General features: G+C 37.0%; 3 protein-coding genes across 38 annotated transcripts; 1 reads left to right on the top strand and 2 right to left on the bottom strand.

Moving 5' to 3' along the window:
* Positions 1 to 219: 219 nt before the first annotated feature.
* LOC117609108 (zinc transporter ZIP1) lies at positions 220 to 9,531 on the bottom strand. 3 transcript variants are annotated; one of them, XM_034335005.2, is made up of 7 exons: positions 9,305 to 9,531; positions 8,836 to 9,003; positions 8,588 to 8,722; positions 8,350 to 8,505; positions 7,659 to 7,866; positions 7,231 to 7,357; positions 220 to 687 (listed from the first exon to the last, which is right to left on the bottom strand). In XM_034335005.2, exons 1-7 carry the CDS (start codon positions 9,529 to 9,531, stop codon positions 419 to 421), a joined length of 1,290 nt encoding a protein of 429 aa, XP_034190896.2. In that variant the 3' UTR covers positions 220 to 418. The 3 variants fall into 3 exon arrangements, with proteins under 3 accessions (XP_034190896.2, XP_034190894.1, XP_034190893.1); XM_034335003.2 differs by lacking the exons at positions 7,231 to 7,357; positions 7,659 to 7,866; positions 8,350 to 8,505; ... (1 more) ...; positions 8,836 to 9,003; positions 9,305 to 9,531 and adding exons at positions 3,285 to 4,302; positions 4,885 to 5,121; XM_034335002.2 differs by lacking the exons at positions 7,231 to 7,357; positions 7,659 to 7,866; positions 8,350 to 8,505; ... (1 more) ...; positions 8,836 to 9,003; positions 9,305 to 9,531 and adding exons at positions 3,285 to 4,302; positions 4,816 to 5,121.
* Positions 686 to 16,850, top strand: LOC117609110 (uncharacterized). 33 transcript variants are annotated; one of them, XR_013063440.1, is made up of 19 exons: positions 5,588 to 5,659; positions 6,072 to 6,854; positions 7,148 to 7,558; positions 7,665 to 7,913; positions 8,311 to 8,482; positions 8,591 to 8,726; positions 8,787 to 8,980; positions 9,072 to 9,244; positions 9,341 to 9,576; positions 9,941 to 10,243; positions 10,347 to 10,514; positions 11,773 to 12,599; positions 13,061 to 13,127; positions 13,638 to 13,953; positions 14,092 to 14,261; positions 14,357 to 14,871; positions 15,785 to 16,000; positions 16,176 to 16,451; positions 16,716 to 16,850. XR_013063440.1 is itself a non-coding variant. In XM_076692112.1 (7 exons), the coding sequence occupies exons 3-6, from the start codon at positions 10,227 to 10,229 to the stop codon at positions 14,128 to 14,130; spliced, it is 372 nt and encodes a 123-aa protein (XP_076548227.1). In that variant the 5' UTR covers positions 9,435 to 9,576; positions 9,941 to 10,053; positions 10,134 to 10,226; the 3' UTR covers positions 14,131 to 14,261; positions 14,357 to 14,498. The 33 variants fall into 33 exon arrangements, 1 of the variants encoding a protein (XP_076548227.1); XR_013063441.1 differs by having other exon boundaries at positions 11,773 to 12,446; XR_013063412.1 differs by adding an exon at positions 686 to 1,220 and having other exon boundaries at positions 1,292 to 5,659; positions 11,773 to 13,953.
* Positions 16,851 to 17,612: 762 nt separating this feature from the next.
* On the bottom strand, positions 17,613 to 21,490 carry LOC117609219 (uncharacterized). Of its 2 annotated transcripts, none has more exons than XM_034335266.2 (8): positions 21,262 to 21,490; positions 21,085 to 21,147; positions 20,177 to 20,372; positions 19,482 to 19,599; positions 19,271 to 19,422; positions 18,988 to 19,189; positions 18,733 to 18,812; positions 17,613 to 18,026 (listed from the first exon to the last, which is right to left on the bottom strand). In XM_034335266.2, the coding sequence occupies exons 1-8, from the start codon at positions 21,386 to 21,388 to the stop codon at positions 17,807 to 17,809; spliced, it is 1,158 nt and encodes a 385-aa protein (XP_034191157.2). In that variant the 5' UTR covers positions 21,389 to 21,490; the 3' UTR covers positions 17,613 to 17,806. The 2 variants fall into 2 exon arrangements, with proteins under 2 accessions (XP_034191157.2, XP_034191156.2); XM_034335265.2 differs by having other exon boundaries at positions 18,733 to 18,818.
* Between the last annotated feature and the right edge of the window lie 227 nt (positions 21,491 to 21,717).

Consider the following 21,717-nt stretch of genomic DNA (forward strand, 5'->3'; position numbering starts at 1 on the left):
CTCGGTATAGATATTTCATACAATTTATATTACATAAAAAAAAAAGAATAAGTAACGCGGTTGCACGATTTACTCGTGAACCGTATCACATGTATTTTCTTAAAGATAACAGCTTCTTTTAATCGTATTTTGTAAATCTTCCTATTTAAATGTCATCCATACTTTAATGTACATACATACTAAATAGTATCATTCTCCTTTCTCACGTTGAAACCAAAGATTTATAATACTGTCTTCCTTCGACGAAGACTCTTCTTCTTTTTCTACTAATTAGAAAATTAAAAAATTTTCCAAGATTATTGGTAAATTTTACGGAGCACGATTAGCTGATTTCTAAAAATAAGTAACAATCACAGAGACATTTGTCTCGTGGAGTAATTATTAGCGAGTAAGGGATTCACCCCCGCGCGAACAAGTTTTAACTCGTCCCATTCCTGATTCTTAATGAAGTATTTGTTGGATTTTTCATCGAGGAAGATAAAACAGTACTGACTGTTTCTGCGATGCTTTCTGTTACCTTATCAATTGTATCAGTAAATATTTGTTCGCTTGTTTTATTCGAATGGTTGTATTCGTAGGAATCCAATTCGTGGTCGTGATCATCTTCGTGGTGATGGTCGGTGTCGTTCCCATGTGAGTGTCCATGCGAATGGGAATGGGAATGGGAATGGGAATGAGAATGTGCGGCTGTAACAATCAAATAGAATTTTTAAATGTTTGCTTACGTATAGTTAAGTATTTGTTAATCTATTAATATTCAAAGTTTTGAATACATAAGGTGATTGAACACGCGCTATTGCGTGAGCAGCGGCAAGTGTGTTAACTACCTATTTAAATTTATATTTGTTGAACAGTCGGTAAAGTAAAGATTATTAGATGATAAAATCTACGTTTATGCAGGTAACGTCAATTTTTATTTACAATGATCCTTATTGATTTTTGTATAAAATATCAAGTTTCTAGAAAACATAAAATCTCTGTAATTATTGCTTAAGAAGAGAATTTCCTTCAGAAATGGAAATATAGACCGAAGCACGGTAAATAGCCGAGAAAGCGGTCATTGCCAGTCTTGGGTCATTGCTATAGGAGGAGAAAGCTTATAGGTAATCAGGTTTTTTACAATACTATTCTTCAAAAGTAAATTACGAATGTCCATCAAAGTAACGAAACCAGTCTAACTTGAGGGAAGTGAAATCTGAAAGAATGTACTTTTGCATAACGTAAGTTCACTCTTCTTATCTGAAATAAGGATAATAATAAATTTCATGTAACTATTCGTAATCATCTATAGATGATTAACAAGAAGGAAACAATGAGAGACAGTAGTGAAAGGTTAAGTTTAACGAGGTCAACGACTGACAATATAAACAAGCTCAACGAATGACACGCCGGTAAGCAAATGTTACATTCATTTGTTTCTGAATCAAATACTGTGACCTATTGTTTCACTTTATGTACATTACACACCTTCGCTAGTCGGGTATCATGAGATTGAAATACATTGGTAACGGATGATACTTCCGTAAAAACAGTTGTTATTACGAATTTGTATTTAGCATTAGCCGTAGATAAACCTATTAAATAACTCGTCTTATGTTTATTGCCACAGACGAGATTGACGCGTTTGAAATGGCTGAGAAGCGTGGGTTTAATCGTACACGGAAGGAAGTCTGTATTTTATAAGAATTACAATCATAAGAACTTCAGGTGTATTAGATGCATATATCGATTTTTCTTGATTGTTCGTTATTGAAGTTTACGGATTAAGTCAGTAATAATATCACGTACTTTTCCTGAATTAATAGGTTAATAGGTACATCCGAGTTTTATTGTCGCTGCGTGTTGCGACGATTCCTCTGACGAGTAACGTTACCACGAAGCAGAAGTTCGCTGCGTCGTATGCCACCGTTATCAGTCATCAACCTAATTGCAATTGACTTGCACTATATGTTGGAGACTGTGGTCGTGCAATGAAAAAACCACCGTGTATACCAGTGGGGAAAACGAAGTCAATCTGCGAAATCGAGTATGTAATCAGTCGCGTAGACGGATTGAAATCGTCCATTTAACGTATTTGAGATCGACGTCGCGTCGTGTACGTCCTGCACTATTCAATGCAATCAACGATGCATCTTGTAAAGGAATGCCGGCCCGGTATTCAAAAAATTGATAAAAAATGAACATTGACGTTGATTTGAAATCAGGTAAAACGCTGAATACTCTAATGGAAAGCAAAACTATAATATTCCTATTTGAAGAAAAATAATTTTTATTTAATACGAGTTTCTTTTATTTTAATTTAGATTTTCTAAAGTATATTTTAAAATGAAAAACCAGGAAGGGTTAAATGTAGCTAGTGGAGCATATAATCAGAGATGAAATTATTATTATCTATTCAAGAGTTACTCTTGATCTTTTGGATAAGATCTGACTGACAGGATGATAATATCTTGAAGATTGAATCTACTTAAAGACAAGGCTGATTTAGCCCGTTCCCATTGCATGGATTTTTGTCCGACCAAAAAATTGGCGGAACCGTTCGCTTTCTCATAGTCGTATTTTCGTGACCTTGACTTTTTCGACGTTACCATTTGACGTCAAAATCGATGTGTAGACGCGGTTTCCATGTGCATCGAAACACGTGGGTGGTGATTGCACCAAGGGCGTACCGGTGATAGGTTTGCACCGAGGTTAAGAGATGAAAGACTTCCCAATCGTTCGTTAAATGTCGGCAACACCTGATATCGTGGAGCAATTAACTCGGTAACAATAGTTGGCAAAGGATCTGAAAGTATTTTCGAGCGAACTTCGAAACTTACTTCTATGTATAGGGTGGAACAGTTGAAATTAGTATCTCTGTCATTATTTTTAGCTGAGAACAATTTCTACCAATATACGGTTCCCTTCCAAAAGAAGAAAAACTTTGTTTGATCAGAAAGCAACGTTTGTTTGACAATTCTGTATTCACAGTCGTTGTTTGCCTATCCCTGGAGAAAGTTTTTCCTAAAACTTCGCTTTTTATCTTCACTGGAAAGTTACCGTTCCCTCTCGTTCCAATTAAATCTGAAACTTTCGCGTAGTAAATCGAGCATTAAAAAAGAAAAAAAAAAAGATGCGAGTAATAAGAGAGACGCATAGATCCATTGTTGATAATCAGTTATATACAGTGCACTTTCACTGTACAACTCCACTCACGATCAGAAACTAAATATCTTAGGAAAGGATTAATTTTTATAATTAATATATCAGTTTTACTGATTGATGCTCATTCGATAAACACTCACTGGCGATTTGCAGGCCCAGCATTAACATGAAGCCAACAATTATGGCGGTCAGCTGTAGGAGGCCACTTTTCTCGTTAGCTCTTTCGCGTGCGAGCACCTCGAAGAAAACCACGTAGAGCAACGTTCCGGCTGCCATTCCTTGGAGTATCGTCGGCGTTGGTCCTAAGTTTCCGCTGTCGTTCTTGAAATAGTCGAGAGCTAATCCTACAGCGATACCAATGGGAGTGACCATGGAAAATATCGTCAGGTAGCTAAGAGTTGTCCTGGTGGATGCACCAGCGACGTATAATTCCATTCCAACGCAAAATGAGATGACCAGTTTGTGCGTGGCTATAGCTGCAGCTAGATAAACCACAGAACCGATAGAGGGTTCTAGTCCAACAGCTAGACCCTCGAAGATGGCATGGAAAGAGAGAGCTAGAACGGTCAACAGACCCTGAATCGAGGTATTTTTCGTCACAGGGACGTGCTTATGTTCGTGTTGCTTCGTCCTGGGGTATTGGTTCAGATTTGTATCAGAAGGGTATCTCACATTCTCTGGACTGTGTTCATCAGAGGATAACCCCGTTGGAGAGGACAGGACGAATATAGCTGGTAACGCTTTATCGTGTTTAGACTGCTTGTTCAATTCGTTTTCATTCTCTTCTAACTCATCGTTACCCTCCCTCCAGGTAGACCTGGTCGTAGTGGACATCGTGGTCGTTGAACCTGTCGACGCAGTCGTCGATGCACCTGGTTGATTGTTGCATCTGCGTACAGAGACTGTCCTATATAAGAGAGCCTCCGAAGACTCGGGTTTTCCGGTCAACGCTGCGTGCACCGCCTCCTCAACGAGGTAAACGAGGAAGAATCCAGCGCAGAACAGTAATTCAGACAAACTAAGCGTGCCTAAGGTTGGCAGTTGATCGTTCTTCTGGTGTCTCTCCACGCTGACGCGAACTTCCGGTGCTAAATGCAGGAACGTGGTGAATAAGAGGACCCCTCCTCCGAAGCAAAGTAACAACGACGTTTGCAGGCCCTGGGGGGGGATTATAAGTTATCTTCGAATTTCTCTATCATTCTTATCGAACATAGTTACCCAGTCGTTCCTCGAAAGAAAGCACGGCTTAAAATTGGGACAATCGTTGCTGCCTTCGATGAGTTTATCTTGTGTAAATGTTAACTCACTTTGTACAAGAGGACATAAGAATTTTGTTTTTCTACAATTTACTTCGTTTCATTCGTTCTAGAAGATGTAATTTTAGAGGAACGACTGCTGAATGTTCGATAAATTTATTTTAACCCTCAATTGGCCGGATTACTGATAAGCAACCGATTAAATGTTGACACATTTGGTCGGTAGTTTGTATTTTGTACGGGCAAGACGTGACGTTTAGTTTAAACAGTTAACAAATTTGTTATCTTTAATGATTCATTTATGATCTAATGGAGATAATAAAATTTAGGTATGCTACCTATTCGAGTTTCAGGTAAACGGGATCAAAAGGAATGATTCGAGAGAAGAATATGAATTATTTTGATTTAGTCGTACCAGTTGAGGATTAAATTGTTGAACATTTCTGATGTTGTTTGGCGATAGCTTCGTACATCGGAAACGTACTTGCGAATCTGTTGCAGATCCGGAGAAAACGGTAGAAGAGGAAGCGTTCGAAACCGAGGTCGAAGTGCAAGTGCTGGAATTGCTGGAAATTCCCCGGTGTCGTTTTTGGCGATGGTTGATTCTGTATCGTCCTACTATCAACGGTAACATTCCCAGGATCAAGGAACCGAAACCAAGACCAATCATTGCTCCTATCTTTGCTATTAATAAAATTGTGGAAGTCGTTGGTTCTTCCATGTTTTTTTTTTCCTTTTATTATTCACTTCAGAAGGTAAATTTATATTCAACCAAAGAGCTTTGGTTCAATTTCTCTTTAAAAGAAAGAACAATATTCAAATTTATCTCTTTTTCACATCACTTAATAACATCCTTTTTTTCCAGTATCATCACAAGTCCTCTCATCCTTCACACCGTGCTCAACATTTACTCTAGATTCTTCAGGCGTCTTCCACTTCTCCCTTCACTCGTTTGAGATGGCCACTTTATCACTTAGCACAAGCCAAACAATTTCGAAACGGTCCGGCAATGAATTAAGGTATCTCCGATCACTTACATTCATTAACGTTCGTTCATTGACGCTAGATTAATATTCTTATCAAAAGAATTTTTAGACAGATTCTTCGAGTGACTCAATCCGGAACCAGAGCCTTTATCAACGATCTACCGGCCTATTCATCTCGTTCTTTTTTACGCTGTGCAACGATCAAGATTGAAATGATTTAGCGAATGTGAAACCACGGGAAATCGCGCGTCCTGGATCCAAGCCAGTGGAACCGTGGGTGTTGCAATATTTAAACTCACTTTTCCTTTGGAATACGTTAGAATGTTACGAAAACGAGTTGATCGAGCGATCAAGGATGTTTCGCTTCATTTTAAGAGGAGGTCCGCGCGCGTGTTAGTAAAAATGCGACGAAGATTCCGAGGTAAATGCTGCGAACGATCGAGCCGGAACGAACTGTGCTGTTCCATGCGGTACGACGGTAAATCGGATACTCCAGGGCTGGTTGGCCACTCGGCTCCGATCCCCTCGCGTCTTACGTAGTCCGAGCCGTACTCGTTTCCTGCTCTCTGCCCCTTCCACGCGTTGCTTCCCTACCCGACTGTTGATCGTTCGTTCTCTCCTTCCTACACGCTTTGACTGCTCGTTCGCGTCGATGCCATGCCGGTCGACATGGAAATGTTTGCAGGTATACGAACTCGACGAGTCTGTTTGGTAACCTGTCGGCGAACGGGCGGCTGATAGGAGCCGCGGATACATAGCTACGTGCATGGAGGAGAATGAATGATTGGCAAGCACCGCGTGCCTGGACTGATGGTAGGAGACGATCGATCGTTCTTCATTGATCGATCGATCGGTTGCATACTTGCGCTGCTTTCTGCCAGTTCAAACGATGCGTAATGCTTGTTATTTTCTCTTCTCTTTATCGTTTAGCAAGCCGACTGCCTTGTCACCTGAACGTTCCTGACGTATGAATCCCCGGCAGAGATCTGTTAAGCTGATGGTTATTAATCCTTCTTGACCATGCATAGGCATTCCAGGGCATTGCAATTCTGTTTACCGAAATGATCTACAATTGACGAGAAACTTGCGATATGGCGCAATGCAGGTCACTTTCAATTTCTAATCTAGTTCACTGCACCGTTTTCACTTGAAACGGAGTTAAAAAGGCGAACCATCGCCGCTTTACAGTAGACGAAAATAATATTCCAATAATTTTAGTCTGACGGTACTTGAGAAACCAGTTCTTCAAGAGGACACCTAGGTTTTACAGTTAATAATTCAATCGATTTTCAGTTCCACCTCGATCAGACATGGTTCTGAGTAAATGGGTGAAGCTGATTTAATGGTGAAAGGCGGCTCGATCATTCAACGTGGAGTTGAATCATTGGCGCAGAAAAATGTTCCCGTTTTGTTACTTTATGAGTTACCTTAAATAATGTAAAATCGAAGTCAGCTTTTCCTTCTCTAAGTACAAATCTTACACTTTAATAATTGATAACTGATTGTTGACCACGTTTTTAGTCGATAAGTGTTAAGCAGAGTGATAATTTCGGCGTATGTCTTTCAATTATCGTACCGTTCGCGACCTCCCGTGTCACGACCGTGTAATTTATTTTAATTTATTGTAACGCATTCTCGACACTCGTGAGTCAACATTGTTTACGGAGAGAAAGCTCTAATCAACGATCGTTTTGCCTTAATCGCAAAACTAGTCGTTTTTCTTTGATTCGTTTCACTCTGATACTTGTTTCTTGCTTACAGGAGATCCACGCTGTGTCGGTTTTGACGTGAAACGTAGACTATCGAATGTTTCAACGTAAGTCGAAAGTAAATTTTGTACTTACTGAGTATCTGGAGTACAAACATCACAGCGAATCCAACCAAAATGGACAAATACTGTTTGAGGCCGCTTCTATGCTCTTGAAGGATCTCGAAGAACACTACGTATAGTAATGTACCAGAAGCCAGACCCTGTAACGTTCAAAATACAAAAATTATTGTATTATGTTTGAATATTACAAATTTTTCTTTCATTCTTTTAATACAAAATAGCTGGTTATCAGTTATAGCAACTTATGGATCAGAGTTAAATTAATGGATTTTCCTTAATGGTTTTCAGTGAAGCCTATTGATAATTTAATGCAGCATTTAGAGAAAGCAGAGCTAATGAAGGTACAGGCTTAATAAATATACATAATTTCGACAACGAAATCGGCTGTTTCAGTGACAATCTAATATTGATAGAAACTTGGAATAAAAGAATTGTTTTTACCTGCAGCAGAACCGGAAGTATGCCATTCGCAGCGGCGCTTTCGCCACCAACCAGTAACATTCCTATGCCGATTCCTAAAGGAGAAACGACCGCAAATGTGCAGACATAAATCACCGAAAGATATGTTCTGGTGTTCGAAGCGATTAACTCCACGCCAATGCAAAACGCTATGACAAATTTATGAGCCGCCACTGCTGCAAACATATACCTGAAAATGAAAACAGAGATTTTTTATTATGAATCCATAAATATTGAGTAAGTTATGTTTTTGAAATTAATATTGATTTTGTAATTGATAATAGGAAGAAAACTTTTCCCATTTAAGAGTTTGCTGTTACTAAGGAAAGTAAATAAGATATAGTTATGTGATTAATCTTCTGTTAGCCACAAGTCAATGTAACGTCTATCTACTAATTGTTTTCTAACAGATATCTTCACTGTTGGTCATTGTTGTGTTTGTTTTCTATTTCAAAGTCTAAATTTACATGAATGCTAATCTGCTCGTTTTACATTTTGACGCTCGTTGTCACGTATTCCTGATTATGATACTTAACTTTTCACATTACCGTTCTTTTCCTTAGTTTTATCTATTGACACTTAATTTTACGAAAGCGATATAGCTTTGCTGAATAGGTAGAATATATACATATAGGTAGATTTCGACTGTTCGTTTATCAAAAAGCAAACGCACCAAACGAACGAGGCTGAGCTTTCCAGTCCAATCGCGAGTCCTTCGAATAATTCATGCACGGATAAACCCAGAACTATTAATAATCCTCGTAGAGAACTTATGACGAAGTCGTCTTTCTCGTCCATTATGACTGGCAAGTGATGCGAATGCCCGTTACTGCAACAATGAATGTATTTTCATCTCCTATTATTTGCATACGATTCACAATGTACAGTTTATTAAACGTCATCTTTCTTACTAGTGTGAATGCCCATTTTCGACTAATTCGTTGGTGCTACGGTTGACATCCTTCTTCGAGAAATCGTCCTTGATGGATTGCTTCTTCCTCAAATGCGTGTGCACCGATTCTTCCACTAAATACATTAAGAAGAACCTAGGTAAAGCAAAAAATAAATTCTTTACATATTATAATAATTAGAAAAAAAAAATTTCTGAAGATAGCTTCATGATAAGAAAGCGATCTCGGATCAGATAATCTTCACTTACCCAGCGCACGTAAGTGTTTCAGCTAATGAAAAGCTGAGTTCAGGAAGTTTCTTTTCTTCGATAAGATGTTCTACCCCTTCTTTTACTTCTGGCAGTAGATGAAGAAACGTTGTACAGAAAAGAACGCCGCCACCGAATCCCAAAAGTATGCTCACCAGTTTTGTTGACCTACCGTAATAAAATCACTTTTCAGCATGACACTAATTCATTGAACTGTTTCGTTTTTACGTTTGTAGGCAAGATTACATCACACAGATAGCCTTTGCAATTATTACAACACGAAACTGAATGTATTATGATCGTCGTAGTGATAGTAGAATCCGCAAACTTTAGAAGCTCGAGGTGTTTGCTTTCAATATATGCACGTGACCTGCTTTCAAGTGGTTTATCAATTTGATCAACTATGAAGGTAAGACGATTTGAAGCCGTAGAATTGTTTTTTAAAATGTGTTGGAGGAAACATTAGTACCTGGGATTTCCGACGTCACTTGTTTTCCATTTCAAGCATTTTGCCATTTGCATTGGTAGAATCCCCATGCATGTACTGACTACGCATAAAATGATCATAGTAACTCCTTTTGCAACCAATACATCGTATACATCTTCCTCTTCGTGATGATGATCTTCTTCATCATTATGGAAATGATCAGTAGTGATCAATCTTTCCATAAGAGAGTTATCTTCTGATGGCATCATTGTTCCCTTTATCAACAGTCGGGAGGTTCTGGAAAGAATAAACAGGTATAAGTAATTTGCATACAAATGTCTACAAAGTTAAAATTGTTAATGGGGTCATTTTAGATCTACGTTGATAAGTCGCAACAAGTGTTAGGTGTACTCATTTTTACATTCAAACAATATGAACATGAATAGTAGTGAATAATTTATGATATGAATTATTTCATATATTATTTATTAATTAATTTTTGAAACAATAGATGGTCACACGTTTGTGATACAATACTAAGTAATTAATCTTTTTTCTTCGTCGGTAATATCGTAAACGTTCGGCTCTTTTTGATATGTAAATGAGTATGTACCTATACATATTCTAATAACAACCCCAACATTCTTTTTTACGTGTTTTTCATTTGTTTTTTTTCAGATGATTAATCATCGTGATTCATGATGACACCATTTGGATGATGTTTATTGAAAATTACAGTATCCTCGCTAACTTTATTCTCTTCAGAAAACGAAGACTTCTTTTTTACCAATGTAAGATCTGATATGTGCTTTTGTTTTTTAGAGAATTAGCCAATTCTTAGAAATTTATAGCTAATTGTAACTGTTGCCAGTAACACGAGTATGTCTGTGAATATCAAATATGAAGATATCGAATCAGGAGATGATTAAGTATCTCTTGAAATTGTTTAATTACAGAACTCGATATGAACATCAATTACATGTATGTATTGCACAATTCGAAAAGTATACTCAATAGAGTAGTTATATAGATTGATAAAATACTAATAATCTTATATAAAATTTCACCATTTTTCTATCCATAGGTACAGCAGACAGTATTTGAACGAACAATACAAGCATTCTATAATATTATCATCGCTCTTTGTTGGAATGTGCAGATGCTACGAAAAACTTGCTTCACACAGACAGTTATTGAATTACCACCGTGATTACATGAAATCAACATCAACTAACATTTTAGTGTCAGATAAGTATGTACAATTTTGTGCTAAAATTGTTTTCTTTTCTAATTTTTAATACTAATATTATTAATTCTTACTTAATTGATACATATTAGAAATGTATAAGATAATTATCAAAATTAATGATAGCTTTTCTACAGTCATCACAGTTTGCGCACTTTCGTTATCAACTTACCTTTTGAAATCTGCGAATTAGTTAAACGTGGCGACGTTAACGGCGCGACACCTGTTTGCTTGGTTCGCTCTTATTTATTTGAGAGCACTTCAGGTGTTCCGTATAATCGTGAGAGTTGACACACTACTAATCACTTAACTTTTTCACGGGAACGAGTATACACCTATATATAGACGGCGCGCGACGCTTCGGGTTGATTCCTTTGCTATCATTGGAGGTAATAAACTGCCTCGTGATAATATCTATGACGAGGAACTCCCGTCAGAGTCGAATACTTCGTATCTCTCTTTTCTTTTTGAAAGGATAAAGATACTATGCTTGGTCAGGCATTTGCTCTTAGAAAGAACGATAGCGATCAAGCTCGTTTTAGATAAAGGGTAAAATTGATCGGATTGCTTTATCGAATGATAAAAGTCAGTAACGACTTTATGATTAAAAGTATATTTTCGGATATAAAAATATTTGAATCAATCATTTGTTGACAATAATACCAGGTCATTTAGATCTGTATTAACTTAGCATCTTCTGGTATTTATTTACATTGTTTACCGAGTTAAAAATAAAAGTTAAGCGATTTTATGTTTAATAAAATTAACGTGTCAATAGGGAGATAAACTCGTAATATCATCCCCGTTTAATTTCTCATCAATGGAACAATCTATATTGATTCTAGGATTATAATTGTGCACACGTTTTAAAAGTAGTACGTTCATATCAAAGGGAACAGAGAGCCATCCCTTATCATGACACGTGTGTAATTTCTAACATGATGAAGATACGGATGTTCAAGTTTCGAGGTTTGACAGAGATGAATACGTTTCAAATTCCTACTGTATAAAGTTTCTTCAGTCTACCGTATCATTAGATATGAGTCATGCGAGACTCGAGTACATTTGAATGTTTGAAATTTCAGTTATTTTGCAAAGAATCTTCGACATTCCATGCACGTCGTTCACGATACAGAAACGTATTCCAGGAACTTGAACGACTGATGGATCATGGTCCCAATATAACAAGATTGTAAATTAAAGCATTGATTTGACAATCGGTTACCTTGATGTCTGATCAATTTTATGACCTTGCTGTTCGTAGGCATCATCTGGGGTGAACGCATTAAGAATGAAAATTTTTAAGGGCAATGGTGCTATGCTTGAGCGAGCTCCTTTCACGTTCGCTTTCGATGAAAACCAAGTGGCTTGACTGATCGTTAAAAACAGGAACAGTACAAAGGAGAAGCAGGAATGGATGGTACTACGTAGTACCGGAGCTTGGGTGCAGTGAAAGTATGTTCGCAATGCTCCTTTGAAAAAACAAAGAGGGGAGAAATGACTTTTGCGTTTTTGCGTTTATCCAAGGTAAACTACAACCGTTTGAGATAGTCAGCAATCGATTCCAGCAATCGAAATTGAAGTTTTACTATTTAAACAACTTAAAACATTAATCTTCGATCGATATCTCATGTTCGAAAAATATATAATTCTAATGTTATCTATAACAAGATTAGGAATCTACATATAACAAGAACTCACGTTTGGAATGCGCCCCCTTTTTGTTGGATCTAACGTTCAGGGAAGAAAGAAGCAATTATGGTTGGCAGCGAAATGCTGTAACGTTTGACGACTGGAAGAAACTAAGATCACTGGTTGGTCGGCCAACGTATCCACCACTTGTATACGTATTTGCGAAACCTGTTTCGTTCGACATTATCGACCAAATCTGGACGCAGAGAATCCAGATCGGCAATACACTAGATCAGAGGATTTAAGGTCGAAATAAGTGTATGCCTGCAGTGAAAGGGTTTAAATCATTCGTCTTTACTTAACTCTTTGAACTCCAGAGATGATTCTCACTTGCTACTTGTTAGTTTAATACATCAACTCTACTTGGCGACTTTTTAACCGACTTCGAAAAAGGAGAAGGTTACTCAATTCGATCAGTATATTTTTTTGTTTCGGTACTTTCACTTAATAATACTTCACGTGTACGATTTTTTATACGCATTAGACGGTGTGAATTAGACATCCTTCAATACATTGATTAGATAAACATCTATAGATTAATTTCAGCCTATGTAACCACTTTTTGGAAAATTCGTTTGCTAAATGCCTGGGGATTAATCTAAGCCTATCGCGGGCAAATAGAACTATCTGACCTTTGCACCAGTTCTGACTGAAGCGATTTTTAATTTTTATAATTTTAAGAAACGGTACTAATCTGCACAACATTTGTTTTTCGATTTCCGATAAATCTGCTATCTTCTGAGGTACAGACATTAGTTCCATTTTATTCCAGAATGCCTGTGATGGAACTTTGTGCTTCTTAAGATGATGTTGGCAACGAGAGCATGTTATTATCTTCTCTAATTCTATTCGGTTTGCAGGAATTAGACGAGACAAAGGCTACGTATGCAAAGTGTAACGTTGCTGCAGACGGATACACTGTACACGGTACATCAGCAAAAATATTAATAGCCGATTTAAAGTAGTCTTCCTGGAGTTTGCGTATATTTGTTAAACGTGTATTTTCTCATTCGGTACGATTTTTTATGCGCATTAGACGGTGTGAATTAGACGTCCTTCGATACATTGATTAGATAAATATCTATAGATTAATTTCAGCCTACGTGTAATAATAGGCCAAATATAGTAGAATTCTGCTACATTGAGTGAGAAGTGGGAAATAAAGAACTAAAGAAAATAAAATAAAGAATAAAGAATAGTTCATTAATTGATGGTAAATGAGCAATAGCAAACGTAAACGATGAACAGATTGACTGGAAAAAGCTATAGCTTGAAATGAATCAATTGGTCACTGGTTAAGGGGGTAGACACGGGTAATGCAGCGAGGTGACAATCTCTCTCTTCAATTTCTCTAACGCGCCTATGTCTAACAGTACAATGTTTAAAAAACTAATATTTAGTGTGATCTATTACTCATATACATGATTTATGTTATAGATTTAACTTTGGAGGAGAAAAATACATGGGTGTAAATTATTTATATCCCTACATTTCAACAGAATACTCGGATTATTTTCTGTATGAAATACGTTCAGAAGAACTTTTCCTTGTGCATACTTCCACTCCAGTTGCTCGGAGTTTCTTGGTGTGTTATCTGTACATTGGAATGTTTTATTGAAAACCGTGCAGTCTATTATTGTGCGTCTTTGAACTGTTTCATTAACGGCAACCTATTGCAAAATAACTTCAATGCAATCAAAAGAACTGATTGGACGGTGAAGTTTTAATAGCTGTACATAATCGATGATTTACGGTGCGTCGTTTTAAAATTCTCCGTCGAATGAAAACTAAAGCGTGATTATAAATTAATTCAATCAGTTTCTGCAAAATTCATAATGCTCATAAAATTTAAATAGAAATATGACATAATACCTCTCATTCTCATTTACAGAATTCAAGCAATAAGATCGCCACTGAAATATTTCACTGAGAATACCAAGACTTTCACAAAAAAGTTGTGTAAAAATTTTTCAAAACCATCAACAGCATCACAACATTCAGAAGATATTGAAACATAAATCTGACCAAGCACAGAAGATGATGGCAAAAATAAATTGTTGTGTACGTATACCTAGAGCGACGTATAAATCTTCTTGACGTAACAGGGTGAATCGTAGCGAACACCGTGATCTTACTAAAGTTGCTGGCGCTTGTAGGATGCACCGATCGCGGCGAGACACTGCACACTGAGAGGTGGATGCGTGAATGAAGAATACTGCATTGCAAGGGAGAGAGTAAGCTGAGGCGATGGAGGAAACTTTCGTACCTGTTTATCGGGATTCCCTGCTATGCGCGAACCGTCCCTCCAACGTTTGGGGAATCCTGAGGATGAACATTCACCCTGGTCACGCGTGCGGACGTGATGTATTCATAAGTAGCTTGTTTCACGTATAGCATCTGCATAATGATCGCGGCAAGATCAACGAGAAGACCGCTATAGGGTCAAGTTGGCTGACCGATCGAACCGGAAATGCGAATGAGATCCTCTTGTGATGCCGTCAGCGACTTCCAACGTTATCGAGATAGAATTCGGTATTGGAGAGGTATTCGTTGGAAGAGGTGCAAATTGTTTCGAAGAAATGCTTAGCAATTTTCTTTTTATTTTGGAATTTACTTGAAATGAAAGGATGGAGGCCTTCGAGGCGAAGACATTGGCGTAACTAAGATTGCTGTAAGTATTAAGTATAACATAGTTTTGCATTTTTTGTATTTAGGAATGCTTTTATACTTCTCGTAGTAATTCCTGGTGAGGTCAAACACTAATGAACAAGTTTGGATTTTTAGAAAATTTGCAATTCTTATCCATTCCTTTTTTCGTGTGGAATTTCTTGTTCTTCTTCTTTTGTAATTTTGATATGTTGGAAGATGCAAACATGCAAATATATTCATAGTTCAACTTTTTTTTAAAGTAGAAATAATTTAAAATATAGTGGTACCTCATTTTTGGATAAACTTTTATAATTTTTCTGTAGATCTTAAAATCAACAATGTTTCTTTTTAATACCCACTGGAATCAAATGTTTGCAATTTAAATAGTATTATCTTACTTAGCTATATAAAGAGTTCAAGATAATTCTAATAACAGAATTTTTGTTGAATACCATTGCAAAGAATAATATCGCAACATTGATAATAATCTTTTGTTTGCAGCTGAAAATACAGTATTACCTTGATATCGAGAGTTACCCTCAATCTCAAATTCAACATTATTATTTGCTTAAGAATTGAACTCGCCGACCGATCGTATAATGGAAGTGCACATAAAAAGTCGATTGTTTTATTTTAAGTTCCTTTACTGTGCGTCTTCTGTTATTCGTTTAATTATGCAATCTTCCAAGGTGACTACCGATCAGCTGGTGTAGCCTGGCTTTTGTGGTTTTCCTTTTGTTTTTTTTCTACAGATCAATATCTTACGTCAATCTTAATTATGAAAAAATAGAAGGAACTACGCTTGATTCGGATATTCACGCTATTCGAATGGAATGATCAAACTATGAAAGCACTGCTCATTAGCAACGAATGTTTATGATACCGCCTATTTTTCCTATTCTTCTCATTCTAATTGTAATCGTTTTTTTCCACAGGTATATACCTCGGTATAGTGATTAATCAGTGACACTGTTGCAAAACACGGAAAAATAAGATTCACAACCAAATGCAGCAATTGGTGTATGAAATCATCGATGACTATAATTTTTTTCTGCGCACAATTGTTTTTATTTTATTTTATATATTCCGATACTTCCATGGACAAAGAAAATAGTACATATGGTGGACTATTGTAAAAGATTATTGAATGGGTAACTATCTATTATTTTTAAGCTTGACGCACAATTTGTTCTCTAAATTTAAGAAATGAGGAAGCATGAGACATGTCCTCATTTAGAAATTCATGAAACACGTATTTCCATTTTAACTGGTCGTGTAACGAGGGAATTACCATTGCGTCATTTGTAATCAGTGAATCCTTTGCAGGTAATCGGTAATGGAAGATATCAATTCGTTCAAATTGTCTTCGCCTACGACATGGATCATTAATTCTATGCTGGTACCGTGATCTGACGCGCAAAGAAACATTTTTATTATCATTAGTACAGGCTGCGCAAATGCACAGGAATTTTCCTGCTAGAGGTCATCGTACAAGGAAGTGAACGGAAACTCGATCTTCCAATGAACTCGATAGAAGTTGCATTCGCGAAAGAGGACAGAGAAAGCAGAAAGCAGAAGTATTACGCGATCGTTGCACAAACGGTAATAATTGTAGAAAAATAAGCATTCAACTAATGCCAGTAAGAGAATAAAAAGGGAAGGTGATGTTTGTGAAGGGGTGAGAATGAAATGAAAATCTAGCACGTGTGAATATTTTCTAAATGAATAATGGTACTAGTATTGCTAATCCATTTAAATGCCAAGGATAGATATGTTTCTATGCATTTATTTCCATTCTTTGAATGGTACAGCGAGAAAATAATACATATTAATTGTTTCTCTGATACTAATAATTATATTTCACAGGAAGAGAGACATTATTGAATCAGAAAAGAAAAAGACAGCAAACTGCTTTGATATATCAGATGAAGATTCAATTATGAAGCCTTTGGTGGTGTCACATGTTAATTATAAATTAATTGCAGAATAAATCACATCTAAAAAGACACAATTTTGACTTCTTTTAATTATATTATTTAGAAATCAGTTATAATTAGAACAAGACCGAAAAAATTATTCAAATAATTGTTTGACAAGCATGTGTTTTGAAAAAACTGTCAAAAAGAAATTTTTTTAAAATTCGATCTTAGCGCCATCTATACAAAAGCGGCTGAAACTACTCGACAATTTATCGACTTTCCGAAAGGGGGTAAGCTGCGCCATCTATCGGAGAACGGTGGAAACTACTTGTCGACTAGTTTCCGCCACTCTCCAATAGGTGGCGCTAGTGCGCCGCCCGCTGGGATCCTCAGGACCCCAGTCATTCATATGCGCTATCCGCAAATGTGAAGACGGGTTCTTCAGGACCCCATTCACCCGAAAGTGCTACTTACAAATGTGAAGAAGGGTTCTTCAGGACCCCAATTACCCAAAAGCGCTACCCGCAAACGTGAAGATGGGTTCTTCAGGACCCCTATCACCCGAACGCGCTACTCACAAATGTGAAGGAGGGTTCTTCAGGACCCCAATCGCCCGAAAGCGCTACTTACAAATGTGAAGGAGGGTTCTTCAGGACCCCAATCACCCGAAAGCGTTACTTACAAATGTGAAGGAGGGTTCTTCAGGACCCCACTGAAGTAATGCTGTGTGGCGATTCCGGGTGGTTTTCCTCAGTATCCCCTTCGATTGCGAAAAGCGACGGATCTTTTTGTATTGTCAAACAATTACTTTAATAACTTTTTTCTCAAAATCATGATCCCTCGAGAACAAAGGCATACCCAGCCCCACTGCCCGCATTTACAAAAAAGGATGTAATTATAAAATGATAATTAAGAATATAAAAATTAAGACGGACGACCACTTCATTATTGACTATCGACATTCCTGAGTTGAAAATATGATACAAATAAATTTAATGTATCATTTTGCGAATATTTTTAACAAAAGAATCATTTTTCTTATCGTTTCGTTTCCCTCAACGAACTTGTCTGATCTTTCATTGTTTTTACACTTCTCTCACGTGGACTAATTGCAGTTTGGTGAGCAATCGTATGCGGGGTTCTTTCGGAACAGGCGCTTTTTGATTTTTGTTTCTGTTTAGACTTTACACTGGTCATACGAGCAACTTCTTCGATGTACCTTTGATCTTTTTCATTTATCTCGATTCCTTCTTGTCCTCTGCAATTACAAATTTATCGATAATTAAAATCATTTACATGCCAGGTGGCCTAATAATTATAGCGGGCTGAAAAGAAGAAATCTTTTTCACGTATAAAAAAAGAACTGTACCTATTCTTAAACGCTTCATCATACATAATGAACGTTGAATATTTTTCAGATAAAAAATAAGAAGAAATGGATCGATTGAGATACAACCAACGGGTACATGTGTATATTGAAATGAAATTTTCGGTGCATTTAACACGATCCTTTACACATCAAGAAGAAGAAGGAAAGGAAGGGGAAAGGTGAGAGTGAAATGGGGAAATGCCAGAGTGTCTGGCGTAGAGGAAGCTCGCATCTCGTTAGGTGAAATTTGAAGCGGCATTCTCCGCGGTACATTACGGCGGCCGTTTCACTAATGAAACGACTAAAATGCGGAGAGTGTAGCCCGGTTTAAGGGTTAGAGAGGTTACGATGCGAGACTCTGGCAAAAAGCGAGATGTTCCGCTACGATCTAATGATTTTCTCGTCGCTTTTCCTTTTCGTTTCGCTACCCACTGTCCACTAGCTCTCTAGTAAATTACTCCGGTTAATTTCTTTCATTCCTCTTACCTTAATTGCTTATATTTATTCTAGTTACCTATCGACCTGTTGACTAGAGGAATTCAATTATTTTGCTTTCTGTTTCTTGAAATTGAACAGTAGAATTTACTTTCTTTACCTTTGATACACGTTGTAGTGCTTTGCTAGTAGTTTCCTCAAGTTGAAATTGTCCTTTTCAAGCGTCTTCAGCTCTGACTCCTTTTCCTGGTGGTGAAACCAGATTAATTTAACGAGATTCCAACGAAAAGCAAAGAAATGAGAAGAGAGATAGTTGAGAAGAATTCACAAGTTATTAAAATGGAAGATCTCATTTCTGTGACATTATTTTCTTTTGCTTAATCTCGTCAGGATTGTTTAAATAATTTCTCGTTACCGAGAGTGCATTCGTCATTGTCTTAAGCTCGTCGTGACGAGTTTCAGAAAGGTGACGAGCAGTGATGGTCTCTGTTGTTAATCGCGTTAATTGTTGTCGATAATTTTCTTCCCGTTCCATCGCTTTGTCCCATGCTTCTTCTCTAGCGATTATGGTGTCCCTTAGGGTTTGCATGTCCTTCTCTAATACTTCCAGCTCGGATCTATCGCGATGTAGAGAAAGAAGAATACTCAAATATTCTTATAATTTTACGAGGAAAAACTTTTCAATTAAAAAAGTTTACTTGGTAATGGTAACGGTGGGTGGTTGTTTCTCACAACTTTCCAATTTCTTTCGACATCCCATGCACACCGCCCAAACTTGTACCCCTCGATCGATCCTCGGTATATTGGTAGTCGAGGTTGCATTTGCTTTCAGCATGCACGCATTTTTTTTCTAAAAAGAAAGTCAAATTTCAGCTTGAAAACGTAAGGCAAGGGTAAACATTTGTATACACTGGCTTCCGCTTCCTTCTTCATTTCTTCCAGCTTCAATTTATTACAGTCGAGTTCCTCTTGAAGAGACGTTATCTTTTTTTCGAGCCCCCTCACCTCGTCCTGTTCCTCTTCCAATCTTGCAAATAAATATCACGATAGATAGAAATATAGAACAGAGAATAAATTAATGAAATCATTGAATTTCAATTTCTCTCGAAGCAATACAATCTTCTTTTACACCTTTTTCTTTCTTTCTGAGTGAAAATTATTTGAAGGTAGAATATATGATAATGATATTTCAATTATTAAATATGTGTGAACAGATAGGATGAAAATACGTTAAAGAGATAAAGTTGATCCTCTCATCGCTGAAAATGTTATTTCATTTTCTACATGTATAAAGCACACGAAATTTTCAATCGCTAATGAAACTCTGAAAATTCCTCTCTGTTTAAAACCTTTCCGTCTCAACATTTTGTAATATTATTTTAGTAAATATTCATGGAGGTAAAGTTTCTATAAAATTCCATGGAGAAATGATTTCTTTCAAATCAAAGTTCTGGTTATCTCGATCAGAAAAGAACACAATACATACCACGAAGAACAATTTTTCAAGTTAATTTTTTTACAAATTACTACGAAAGCATCCTTTTTATCGATTCTTGTATGGAAGCTGGAGCGAATATGAATTAATCTTGTCCATTAATTCTCACCGGGACATGAGAGCTTTGTTCTCGGTGATAAGCTTCTGATTACGTGTTTGCATCACAATATTACTGTTCTCGAGAAACTTGATTTTCGTTTGCATTTTCTCGATTGCGAGCTGGTCTCCGTGTATCGTCGTTTCCTGTTTGTACGTGGCTCTTGGAGTATGTATTCGAGGATCCGAGAACGTTGGTTCACCCTTGCCTGAGAAGAAAAATTGTAGATTAGATTAATATCTATTTAAAATCGAAGAGAGTAGAATCTATAAAAATATAAATAATACTTTAGGCAATAAATTGTAAGAAATCTACGAATTACAAGATTGTACCACGATGGCGTCAGCACTTTTTGATCGAACATTATAGTCGTAAAGCGAAAGGATCAAAGTACAGTTGAATCTCTGCTATCTGACTGTTCATCATTTTATTATCCAGTTAGTAATTATACGTTTAATTCACTGAACGCGTATCTCGTGCGATGGAATTTTAGCCCGTTAGCTATTAAGCTATTAAACAACGATCATCGTATGAAATCACCATTAATATTCCTTTCGCTTCAACCATTTTTAAAATCAATGAATAACATTTTTTGCTTGATGATATATCGATGCCTGGAGTTTCTTTATAAAGGATACCCAGTTTAAACCCTAAACAGAATATCTGAATGCACCCTCCTCCTTAAAGAATTAATGTCTGACGCGTCAAAAGCAGCAGTGTTGTAAAAACGTTTGAAAAATAAAGTAGCAAGTCGATAGGGAAATAGCTGGTAGCTTGCGTCAGTAACGGAATAGGAAATCGCACATAAAATCATTTTCTTTTCAGCATACGTGCACGTGCATACATTTACAGAAGTTAAATCATCTGCCTGAAAGGATCGCTTTGGAGAGCAAACTTTTCCTTTGAGAGTTCCATATTACCTGGCGTGGGTGTTTCGACGTTGTTCCCTTGAAACTCGTGCATCCTCCAGCCGGCGCAATATCCTACGAGTCAAAAGTACACGATTCATTCGCAGTGATCGAATTAATTTCGTTAACGATCAGTACAGCTCTAAAAGTGAATAAACCGGCATGTAAATTGTAATTAACGTTGCGTACCACTTCGATAGGTATCCGCCGTTTGATTTCGTGGGTTATAGGAAGAGGAAACGAAACGATTGCATTGGCCATCATAGTAGCTTCTATCTCTTGACGGATCTGACGACTGATAGTGGACACAAGACATTTTCTAAATACAATTGTTATAAAAAAATCTAACGGATATTTCAGATTGTTATTGTATACGAGTAGGTTCTGTCAGAGACAAATGTGCCTTCATCACTCTGAAATTTTCTCTAACGATCCGGATCGATCGTTCATCATTTGTTTAAAGTCAAATAGAATGAATCGAATGGAATTGAAAGATAAAATTACTACTGCAATTGGAATCGTACCTAAATCAATTACAATTTACAACGGGATAGATGAACGCATTAATTAAGTCCTGAAAATTCGAAACTGATCGAAAGCTGATACGATAGCTTGTTAAAACTGAAGGATTCTGTACAGATTCTG

This window comes from Osmia lignaria, chromosome 14 (assembly GCF_051020975.1).
Source record: "Osmia lignaria lignaria isolate PbOS001 chromosome 14, iyOsmLign1, whole genome shotgun sequence".
NCBI lineage: Eukaryota > Metazoa > Arthropoda > Insecta > Hymenoptera > Megachilidae > Osmia > Osmia lignaria.